Genomic DNA, 12,592 nt, shown 5'->3' with positions numbered 1-12,592 from the left:
GACTTAAGAAGAAAGGTTTCTCCAGCCACATCATCATTCAACTTCTGATACATGTTTTGGGGCAGCAGGTAGCCTAGTGGTTAGAGTGTTGGGCCAGTAACCGAAAGGTTGCTGGATCAAATCCCCGAGCTGACAAGGTAAAAATCTGTTGTTCTGCCCCTGAACCCACAGTTCCCTGGTAGGCTGTCATTGTAAATAAGAATTTGTTCTTAAACTGACTTGCCTAAATAAATAAAGGTCATAAAAAAATCATGAGGCATATCTTCCAAACACCAGCTTCGAGGGCATTATTATCACCTAAATGGGTTACCAACATATTAAAATAATGATTTACATATTTTAATACAAACATATATTTTGATGAATTTATTCATATTCATCCACAAGATATAGTCCCGACATAAATCAAGGGTTGCTACTGAAGCCGCCTGGTTGTTCTTTTTATTGGTTTGGTTGCCAGAGACGTGACCCAGTAGTTAAGTCTTTTTGTTCTGTATCTTTGGACGTGACCCAGTCGATAGAAATAAACCAAGAATTATGCTGATTCTTGATTTCAACTAGCTGAGAGAAGGTGCCTGCCTGTCTGTCTCATCCCGACATGTTCATTACTATGCGACAGCTGGAGATCGGATTTCAATATTGGAACAATTTTGCAAATGTCAGAGACAGACAGTAAGGTTAATACAAATCTCAGCTGTTTAACTAAATGTTAATCTAAAAGAAATGTGAGATATCTAGATGCTTTTTATAGTGGAGATCATGTTTATAAATTGCCTGGCTGGGCTGATGAGACAGTGGGTTGCGCAGTCAAATGGAACAGGGTAAATAGGCCGTTTTAACATCATATGCAGCTTGTGGGAACTTGTAGAATAGACACGGGCTGGAATGCAGTTTTAACCAATCAGCATTCAGGATTAGATCCAACCTTGTATAATATCTTGACAATTTGACTGCTGACATGCCAGGCATTTTAGGACTATCAACAGTGGACTAATGAAATATCGTTTTTGAGTTAAATTCCCCTTTAAAACTTGAAACTACACACCTTAGTGGCCCCCTTGTAGATGTGCAATGATCTGAAAGCAACATTTCAATAGGCTAACGTTACACACTGTATCGATGATGATATTCTGTAGGCCTATTATTCAGCTCTAAATAGCCACTAGTGAGACTACATGAGACTTGGGACAGAGCTACCTGTGAAAATCCCGCCGCTACTCCCCTCCTCCAAAAACTGACTTCCGGACACCGCAACGTTGTTCCCTCCCTCTCCCGTTCCAAAACCAAACACTGATTAACGACACTCAGTATGAATTATGCGAGCGTACACGGTCGCTACCAGTGGACTTTCACTGCACGCACGTCCATTTAACGGATATCTGAACGTCTACTCGCCAGTGTCGTTTCTCGTGGACAGCATTTTGGGGATTTCTGAGAGGTCGCCGGTGGTTGGGTTTTTGAACTGAAGGTCCGAGAGGACTCCTTTCACCCGTGGCGGATTTTAATGACAAAGGAACGAACTGGGATTTAAAATGACGCGAATTTGCAGGATGGAACATCTATCTCTTCTACTCTTGTTTTTATCGATGGGTAAGTTATATTTGAAAAAGGGTTGTCTAATGGTCTGATAATATCGTCATAACGCGTGTGCTGTCGTTTAGTGGGAACTATTAGATTGACATGCACACGCGGGCACGTTTTCACTTAAAACCTGATAAGAATCTCTATTGACAAAGCAATTAGTCAAATTAATTTAAAGGCAATGTTATCAACGGATTTTTACTGATCATGCTGTTCCTCCTAAAATTAATTACACATGACTGAGTTTTACTAAAACGAACCTTTTTTAAATATGTGAATAGATTTTCCCACGCCCAACTTCATCGTTACATGTAGGCTACGGTGGTTGGTCACAGGTGAGGGTGTGTGGCAATTTTCCATTTCAGCTCCTCAAATCCTGGTCGAAACTTTTAATCGTTCAATCAAAGGAATACGAGCGAGAACTTTTAATTAATTTTAATGACATCAATTAAGTTGACATGCCTTGACAATGGTCCAGTTACATGGAGGCACCATAGCACGCGATGGGTAGCCGTCCAATTCGCATAGACGGCTACCCATAGATCCCCTTGATAAATTGAACTAATGTAGTTGAACTTGGAATGGCGCACTGTCCACCACTGATGGACCTCTCTGTTATTATAGTCATTGGTTATCTTATCTCGGTGATATAGGAAGAAATATAATTTTCGTTTAGTTGATCGGACCCATTTTGTTTCACAACGGGAGTGCGTGTCAACGTGTACTTTGCGTCGCTCAGGGCTTCCCTGTGTTTGTGTGAGCGGCTGAGTTTTTAAATTGGTGTGGTACTGTGAGATGATCAAATGTCAACAGTTAACATGTCTCCAGCCTTCCTGGAACAGGGGATGTGTGTGCCCTTGAGCCATTCCCGATGGTTTTAAAGGCGTCCGCATGCTTCCCAGCCGAAACCGTTAGGAAGTGTTGGTGCATATATTATAACGATTTTTTTTCTTCGGTTGTTACGGCACACGTTAGTCACAAGCCGGAGTCTCCCGACTTGTGACTGGTCAACAGTAGGGATTCTACAGGAAAGTCTGTCATTTAACGAGATGACTCGTATTCATACACTTTATTTTAATTGAACTACTGCACCAAACAGCTTAGTTAGATTAGTTGTGCACGGAACAAAAATGTAAACGCGACGTAAAGTGTTGGACCCATGTTTCATGAGCAGAAATAAAAGATCACAGATTTTTCACAGCACAGCTTTTCTCTCAAATTTGGTGCACACATTTATTTAGTGGCTTAAGAGTTGCGTGGTAATATTAGTCACACTCCTAAGTGGTGTCCGACCAGTATAATATCCCTTCTCTTATGACGTAGGGTAAGTCAAAGCGACGACATCCGCAGAACCAGACTGTTCCAGCAATGTTTTATGGACAACCTTCCCTCAAACGTCTATTTCTCCAGTTCCTTGAGTGTCCCAACACGCTAGGACAGGAAAAAGGGTTAAGTGTACTGTATGTCAACAAGGTGCTTTGAAGTGATATGTTAATCACTAAGGGTCCAACTAAGGCAGTGGTGTAGGATCATATTGGAATGCGGCCAACGTTACTATTAGAAGTAGAGCGTGATGGAAATGTTCCCAGAAGGCTTTGCTCTTTGGTTGTTCCAGTTGGGATGTAACAGGGACTATTTCTGGGCTGTGGGGTCGTTCTTTTGAAAGCTGCTGGTGCGTCGTCCCTTTGTTCTTGCCAAATGAGCTGACCTCTTATCATTTTTCCTGATACTGTTCTGTGGTTTGTGGTGTGTGTGTGGGTGGGGGAGCTTGTGTTGCTCCATGCTGGCCATGGCATGTGCACGCTCTTCCCCTCAGCCTGTTCAGACAAGCCTGGTGTGTGTGCATGTTTGCTGCTCTTTCCCCTATGCCCATCCAAACAAGCCTGTACTTTATATTGGTCTTCTCTCTCTAGCTAGAGTAAGTGGTCTAGGCTGTTCCCTTCACTAGCAAGACTGTCTCTCTCTGGGTGCATCTAAATAGTCTCTAGTGGCTTCCTTTCCTCAACTCCTTTCCTTCTACTCCAGTCTAAGAAGGTTACCATAGGCTTTGCTTTCACCTGTTACTCTATGTCAGTGGGAATAAAGGAAAGGAGATGAGGAGAGGAACCGCTTCAGATTATTGATTCACCCATTGAGTGCAGCGACGCTAAGGTTCAGGTGTCAATATGTGGGCCTTTTTATAGAACACACACCCACCCACACACACACTGTGGGTTTGGAATCACAGAGGAATCAAACCAAAGGTAGTATCTAAGTGTATATTTAGCCTGACCTGTGCTAAATATATCCATGTATCTCAACTGTATGCGTATTGTTAAGCAGAGAGGCTTTCAAGAGATTAGCGAAGGAAGTCTGATGTGGTAGGAACGCTGTCATTGTGTGGGGGATTCTGCGGATTTTATGTATGCGGATCTGTCAATGACGTGTATGTGTGTGTCTTCTCTCTAGGTGTATCCCATGCCAGGGTGGTGTCTGTGTCCCCTGGCCCTCTGCTCCGTGTGGCGGGCCAACCTGTCTCACTGCGCTGTGATGTCACTGACTACGAGGGGCCCAGGGAGCAGGATTTTGACTGGACCATGCAGCAGGCGGAGGCGGGGTCTATCCAAGTAATCTCCACCTTCGACCCAAAGTATTCGGACTTGTCGCTAAGCGACCGGGTGGCCAGTGGGGACCTGAGCGTGGTGCGGCTGGGGGACAGCGTGGTGGAGCTGAGGATACAGGAAGTGAGGTCTTCAGACAGCGCCACGTACCTCTGCAGTACACCCAGTACGGACTCTGTCTTCAGCGGGAACTACGACGCAGGGGTCACGCTCAAAGGTGGGTCAGACACGAGTATGAGAGCGACTTATAGACTGTCTTAACCATCAGTGTGGAATCACCGTATATCCATTTAGGAGAACTATATTAACTTTAAACTAGATTAGTCAGACTTCCATTATGACTTCTAGTTTACATACTGATGTTGGCTGGTTGTGAAGACCCATACAGCGTGTGTGTGTGTGCATGTTCTCTTGTTGTGGTTCGTGTGGTCTATTGAACACGGCTCATATCCCTTGCTTACACATGACACGCTCTCTTAAGCTTGTGTGTTTGTCAGACCACACACACACACGTGTGCGCTTATATACTGTATACACATGGACACAGCTGCACTTTCCTTAGATCGACTGGTTCAGGATCAGCTATGTAACTTTAACCCCAATTATGCTAATCTGCTTTGGGGAGGGAACCGGTTCCTAGATCTGCTGCTTTGGGGAAACACTAGTGAGGGGTGATCAAGTGGTGATTTCACTCATGTTCACAACGTTCAGTCTTCCAACACACACACACTTGGAGAGCAGATTCCAGATGGGTGTATTTATCTCATGTCAAATGGGGGTTGTTATTTCTGTTGAGCTGACTGTTGCCCTATTCTGAACAGTCTGTCTCAATGAGCTGAGGGAGAGGAAAAGAAAGAGGCTTAGTGGTGAATTGTGCTGACGAGGAGAGCTGGAACAGGTAGAGGCGTGAGATTATATTGTAAAATCTAAGTGCTCTTGAACTAGTAGGTGATTTTTTTGTGCTGCTTGTAGCCATGCTGTAAAACAATGTTTCATGGTGGTGTAGTTGAACTAGTAGACGGTTTGTATACACAGTACAGTAAGATCCATTGATGTAACACCATGTAGTGTAAATTAGTTTACTCTGGTATGAAGAGTCACATGTGTAGGTGAGGCAGTCTACTGACCTCTCCTATTGGTGTCTATGCAAACGGCATTCTCCACCAAAACTTTCAGTTTTGTGTTTGCTTGGCTCACTTGTCTATCTAATACATTATTTTCTTTCGGCTAAAGTGGCATTGACATGTATAATGTACATTGCATATAATGTACATTGCATTTGAAAAGTATTCAGACCCCTTGACTTCTACATTTTGTTACATTACAGCCTTATTCTAAAATGGATTCAATATATTTTTTTCCTCAATCTACACACTACACCATAATGACAAAGCAAAAACAGGTTTTTACATTTTTTTTTACGTGTGTGTGTATACAGTTGAAGTCGGAAGTTTACAAACACCTTAGCCAAATACATTTAAACTCTGTTTTTCACAATTCCTGACATTTACTAGAAGGTAAAGATTCCCTGTCTTAGGTCATTTAGGATCACCACTTTATTTTAAGGATGTGAATTGTAAGAATAATAGTGTGATTTATTTCTTTCATCACATTCCCAGTGGGTCAGAAGTTTACATACTAATTGAGTGTATTTGGTAGCATTGCCTTTAAATTGTTTAACTTGTGTCAAATGTTTCGGGTAGCCTTCCACAAGCTTCCCACAATAAGTTGGGTGAATTTTGGCCCATTCCTCCTGACAGAGCTGGTGTAACTGAATCCGGTTTGCCGGCCTCCTTGCTTGCACATGCTTTTTCAGTTCTGCCCACAAATTTTCTATAGGATTGAGGTCAGGCTTGGGGTCATTGTCCATTTGGGAGACCCAACTATTTTATTTTCTGACAATTTGTTTTTGCTCCCGCCCTGAACAGACTGAATGCTGCTTCTGCTATGACAACTGTTCATGATCCACTGAATGGCTTTCAGCACATGCAACATTAATAATGGCTTTCCGTTGTGCGACGTTCACTTTCTCCGTACCCGAACACATAGACAGGAATATGTTTAGCTAGTTGGGGGGGAAAGGGAGATTTTTAACTGAGTGTGACAGTGATTTGGCAGCTCCAGGACACTAAGTCCAATATCAAAGACTTGGTTGAATGGCAGCTTACTGAGCTTAGAGTAAGAAGGTTCATCAGAATATGAACACATCAAAGCACAGTATCATTCTTGTTTAGAGGCTGAGGGAGCGGGAGTGAGGAAGAGCGTAAGAGAGGGAGTGCGATGAACAGACATTGCGAGAGAGCCACAGGCATACAGTCTCTCGCTCTCTTTCTCGCCCCCCCCCCCCCCTTTCGTTTCTCTTCTGTTTATTCAGCTGTGACGGTCAGAGTAAACAGGGCTTCTCTCTCCTCTGATGTGATTATCAAATCTAAACCCTCCTTACACATACTGTTGACAGCAGCACCCCCCATTACACCCCTCACTGACAGCCTAAACCGTGTGTGTGTTTGGGGTGGTGGGGGGGGGAAAGGGGCAGATAAGGAAGATGCGCATGTGTAAGCTTGACATTTGGTATTAATAGATTTTTCATGGATTATAAAAGCAGTAATGACTCTTGGCGATGAAGAAGAACGAACATGATGACATTTTGAGATGTGTTGGCTTACGGCAACATCTGTTAGCGTTCTGTCACTATGACATTTAACATGCAGTAAAGAACCATGTCGCTGTAGTGAAGCAGCAAATTAACGACGCTAGCCGTGTGTGTGTAACTCTGTCCTTTCCCTACAGTCATTGCTAACACCCTGAAGGTGGCCCCGGAGGCCCCAGAGCCCGTGGTCCCCGAAGGTGGCGACATCACCCTCTCCTGCAACGTCACCCGCCACTTCACTGATCCCACCTACCTGTCCGTCACCTGGTCGCTACGGAGACCAGGCATCCCATTGGTGGATATCCTGACCGTTGGCCCAGATGGGGATGTGGTCACAGGAAGTGGCTCCGCCCAGCGCTATGCTGACGGGGGGCTCCGATTGGCTATTCGCAGAGATGGGGCATTTGGATTGGTTGTTGCCGGGGTGACGCAGGCTGATGCAGGGATGTACGTGTGCACGGGGAGGGAATGGATTCACGAGGAAGGGGGTCAGTGGAAGAACATCGTGGGGAAGACTGTGGAGATGGGAGCTGTGGCAGTCACACCTACAGGTAAAGGGGATGGGGTGTGTTTTGTATGTACTTTAGCGTGTGAAACATTCAGCCGATCCTAAATCACTCCCCTTTGACCCTAACCCTGAGATATTTGCAGATCTGTACGGTCTGGATTGGTATAAGCAGTGCAATGGAGCTTCCACAATATGGCTTCCACCTTACAGATGTAAAAAATATCGAAGGGTTAGGACCAGCTGAGAGAGCGGGATCTGGGGGATGGTTGTCGTTTCTATGGCCTCTACTTTATTTTAGCCTAGCAGCATTTCTTTGTGTTGGAGAGGCTCTTGACCCAGAGATCTATCTCAGCCCCTCCCCCTGTCAGGCCTTTATCCCTGGGTGTGTGAGGAACCCCCGACACACACACACACACACACACAGTGGTTGCCTGGGACACCATATCCCCTGAACCCTCTCCTGCATGGTGAGTGATTTAAAATGGGGTGAGGGACTAGCTTAGCAGGAAGACAACATGGAGGGACTGTGGGCCTTCCTTTACATGCTGTATCTAAGACTAGTGTAGCCATGCAGCCACTATTGACTGTCTACTGAGATGCTAAGGTAAAGAGGATTGGAGAAGTCTAACAGGGGCCTTTGTCCTGGCTCTCTTGTCTAAACATACATAGAGGAGCTATAGTGAAGTCATCTCACCTACCAGATATCACAGTCTCCCATAGTAGCAGTATCCAGGATTTAATTTGAGAAATATACCCTCCCCCCCCCAAAAAAGCGTTTAGCTTCAGTTCAGTCTCTGGAGTCATGAGTCATGTTTTAATGTGATTTTCCTTGACTTTTCTTTCTATAGCTTTGAAACTCTTACAATTTAGCCTAAATCGTTCTCGGCATATATTCACTTTTAATAGTTACCCATTTATACTTGACATTTTGTGGGTTCTAGAGCTTTTGAAATTGGCTTTTTTAATAAATAGTCATCCTTGATCTTCTATATGTGGGTCTTTCAACTTCTCACTGTTGGTTCTTTTGATCTGGATGGTTTTAATCAAGTTTTACATGTTGAATCCCTTCTACTCCGTCTTCTCTTGATGTGTAGAGTACTTGTATCTCCATATCCAACTGTGCTGGAGTGTTCTTTTATTTTCACCATATTGCTTCTACTTCTCCAACCGGTCCAGTTCTACAGGTGTCTAGCAGTTAGGACCTAGGGGTTGTTTCCTTGTTTATTGGTTCTAACGGCAGCCATTTTGTCTTCTCCCTCCGCTTTCCAGCTCGTTCCTTGTCTGTCGTGGCCATGTCCAACACCACGCTCAACATGGACGACACCCTGACCCTCACCTGCCTGGTCTCCGCGGGTAACTTGGTCTCCCTGGCCCTGGAGGTCACCTGGCTTGTGGACGGACGCACAGCGGTCAGCCTGGGCCGTGACGGGGTGGTCTCAAATGGGTCCCCCTCGGTGGGGCTGGAGCGGACGGGGCCAGGGGAGTTTAGGCTGGTGGTGAGGGGGGTAAGGGGGTCTGATAAGGGGATGTACTCCTGTAGGGTCCGGGCCTGGGTCGGAGGAGGAGGAAGATGGTACCAGGCTGCAGAGAAGACCTCCAACCCAGTACAAGTTCTAGTCACACAGATCAGTGAGTGAAAGTGCTGTTAAAATATCTACTGTATGTTTTTCAGGTCTTGAAATGCAGTCCAACCAAGATTACCATATCTAACATACTATTAATAGCATTGGCCTCTCACTAGGCTTACTTTGAACACGCATGCTTCACCATGGCAGTACATCAGTGATGCCTTGTACTACAGAGACACACAGGAATGAACACACACATCACACACAGGCACCCGCAGAGTGAGCCTATGCTTTAGTCAAGCCTTTTTTCTGACATACCTGCCCCCACAGTGAAAAATATTGATTATTCATGCCTGTTAAGACCTAGCTAACTCCTTTCTCTGGTTTTACACCCTGTTTCGCTCCCGCTCTCTATTTAACCAGGCAAGTCAGTTAAGTACAAATTCTTATTTACAATGACAGCATGGTTGCTCTGGGACCTAAGCGGTGGTGTAGGGTGTATATGACCTGACAGGTTCAAGGTGCCGTGGTGTCACTCATGCCATCCTGTGTGTGTGGGTGGTCGTGTAGGGATTCATTAGGGACCACCGTAGCAAAACATTTTGCAATGGATAAGTTCATGTCGTCCCTCCCAGTTTGGTATAGATTTTCATGACCTTTTAGGCCAGTGGTTCTTAACTGGTTTTTCCTCAGGACCCAAATTGAATCAGGTTGTCTCAGTCCCGGCCCAATATTCTCATCGCGAAAAGAATCGACAAAATACAATCTGGATTTTTCAATGTTATATAGCTAGCAAATATATAACAAGGGAACCACATTCCGACCTCTTTCATTGTCATTCATTCAATTCTCCCCATATTCTTGATGAAGAATGTTAATGATGGTTTTGGGTTTCTGAACTTTAAATGTTATTAATCATTAGTTTTAAAAGGTACCTGAGGGGTGTCATAGCTGAGGGGCTACACCAGAAGTTGGTGGTTAAGCTTGGAACGTACTCATACTGAGTGTAGGGGAAATGATCACGTGGCAGGCATTGATAAGGGGAGAGAGCCATGGATTAGTGATGAAAGGGGTCCAGGTCATGTTTTAAGGGAGAAAAATGTATGGTCCGTTTCACTTAGTTTCCTGCCTAGCAATAAAGATACAATGTTTGTTCAGATGTGTAGGAGGAGACTCGGCATAGGAGAAAGGGTTAAATATCAGTGCTTGTGTGAATGACTTTGTCTAATGCGGCTGTATTGGCCCTCTGGGAAGAATAAACTTGGTTTGCACTTTCATAGTATCTAGAGTTTATACACTGAAAATTAGAATCTAACAGTAATAAATTCACTGTTTTGAGACTTCCAAAATAGCATTGCTAATGGCGTTTTATATTGAAAACACTCTGAAGAAACCTCCTGTGACGCACATTTGCGTCGTGATCCAGCAGTTGAGAATCGCTGCTTTAGGCTACGTGTTGTATTTCTGTGTGAGGAAATGCCATAAAGTCCATTGGGTTAGCATTAGCTTGATAATAAGCAACCCTACTGCTCCTAGTGTATGAAACTCTTAGAATTCAGATCTTGAATGCGCCACACGGTAGCTGTTTGTGCTGCAGTAGCTGTGGGGTTAAATCTGCTCTGGAACTAGGTCTGCCTGGTGCTGGTTCTCGAGAGTCCCAAACATGACGCTCCTCTGACACACACACACACACACACCAAACACTGTGCAGTGAAAATGGTCATGGAGGAAAGTTATGTGTTGCCAGAGTGTAGGAGTTCCCTCTAGTACCATAGAGCCCTACACCAATAGACTCACAAACCATACATATGTGTTGGTGGTTACTAGATGTTTGTTTTCTGTCTGCCATTGTGCATGTTGAGAGAAGTGCCCTGGGTTAAGCCTAGTGGGAGAGGGTCGTAGGCAAGGCCAGACATCAATGGAAGAGGAACTCTGCCTACGTCTGGAAGACACACATTCACACTCGCACCCAAATCCCATGAAATTCAGACCTACTACGCTGAGGAAATGGTAGTATACAGTGCCTTTGGAAAGTATTCAGACCCCTTGACTTTTTCCACATTTTGTTACGCAACAGCCTTATTCTAAAATTGATTAAATAAAAAGAAATCCTCAGCAATCTACATACAAAGCAAAAAACTGGTTTTTAGAAATGTTTGCACATTTATTAAACATTAAAAATACCTTATTTACATTAGTATTCAGACCCTTTGCTGTGAGACAAATTGAGCTCCGGTGCATCTTGTTTCCATTGATCAACCTTGAGATGTTTCTATAACTTGATTGACCAAGAATCCAATGGTCACTCTGACAGAGTTCCTTTGTAGAGATGGGAGAACCTTCCAGAAGGACAACCATCTCTGCAGCACTCCACCCATCAGGCCATGATGGTTCAGTGGCCAGACGGAAGCCACTCCTCAGTAAAAGGAACATGACAGCCCGCTTGGAGTTTGCCAAAAGGCATCTAAAGACACTCAGACCATGAGGGAAAAAGATTCTCTGGTCTGTTGAAACCAAGATTAAACTCTATGGCCTGAATGCCAACTGTCACGTCTGGAGGAAACCTGGCACCATCCCTACAGTGAAGCATGGTGGTGGCAGAATCATGCTGTTTTTCAGCGGCAGGGACTGGGAGACTAGTCAGGATAGAGCAAAGATGAACAGAGCAAAGTACAGAGAGATCTGAGTACTTTCTGAATGCACTGTATGTAGTAATGTGCATGCACACACACTCTCTACAGGATACCTCCAACCACCATAAACCTCTCTGTCCAACAGTAGAGGTGTAGTATAAATAGTTGGAAGTCACTGTGTCCTTCTAATCCCCTATGGAGCTGCAGAGGGGGCTAGCTACCCTGGTGCGTCTTTCCTTGACTGATTGGTACTATTGTTTGACTCTACATCTGCAGTCCATCACAACAATAGGTACTGTATGTCACAATGATGACGGAAGCATGACACACACCAGAGGTGGTACCTTAGTTGTGGAGGACGGGCTCATAGTAATCACTGGAACGGAATCAAAGGATTGGTAACATAAACATGGTTTCCAAGTGTTTATCATTCCATTTACTCCAATCCAGCCATTATTATGAGCCGTCCTCCCCTCAGCAGCCTCCTGTGGTTACACACGCACACACTTAATGAGCCATTCTTAAAGGTGCAATTTGCAGAAATCCTGTTTGCTAATATTCTAATAGTTTGCCTAATTTCAGTTTGTGACAAAACAAGCAGTCATTCTATAGATAATCACACTGTACCACCTAAACTGCTGTGAAATACCTTTTCAATAGCCCAAAATCTTGTTGTTTGAGGCTGTTGCACAAAACCGAAAGTAAAATATGCCAACACATTCAATGAGGATGACAGATCTGTAACTCACATTTCTATGTGAATTTGGTTGAGTCGCCCAAAAAGTGACCTATTACAACTTTAAGTTGCTGTTATTCTTCCTCCATCCTACAAACCCCCCTGTGGTGTTAGTGCTGTGTCACCTCTCCCATACAATCACCCAGAGTCACCATAGAGTTCAATGGGTTCTCTCCAGTGGAGGCTCCAGAGAGGAGGGGGAGGACCATCCTCAGTGAGTTTCATCAAAATAAACCGTTAAACTTGAATGTTATACTTTTTAGATAAAACAATACAAAATATATTCACCAAATCATTGATTAAAACGCAATGTTTT

The 12,592-nt window shown here is 44.3% G+C and overlaps 1 protein-coding gene across 1 annotated transcript in view; it reads left to right on the top strand.

The window, feature by feature from the left end:
• The first annotated feature begins 1,227 nt into the window (after positions 1-1,227).
• Positions 1,228-12,592, top strand: part of LOC109879653 (prostaglandin F2 receptor negative regulator-like) — a 38,083-nt gene continuing 26,718 nt past the window's right edge. The window contains exons 1-4 of the mRNA XM_020471817.2: positions 1,228-1,590; positions 4,030-4,398; positions 6,972-7,382; positions 8,609-8,968. Coding sequence (XP_020327406.2) covers positions 1,533-1,590; positions 4,030-4,398; positions 6,972-7,382; positions 8,609-8,968 — 1,198 coding nt within the window. The 5' untranslated portion in view covers positions 1,228-1,532. The remainder of the gene's footprint in view (positions 1,591-4,029; positions 4,399-6,971; positions 7,383-8,608; positions 8,969-12,592) is intronic.

Source organism: Oncorhynchus kisutch, linkage group LG16 (assembly GCF_002021735.2).
Source record: "Oncorhynchus kisutch isolate 150728-3 linkage group LG16, Okis_V2, whole genome shotgun sequence".
Classification (NCBI taxonomy): domain Eukaryota; kingdom Metazoa; phylum Chordata; class Actinopteri; order Salmoniformes; family Salmonidae; genus Oncorhynchus; species Oncorhynchus kisutch.
Note: the sequence above shows the minus strand (reverse complement) of the source record. Positions and strands in the feature narration are given on the sequence as shown.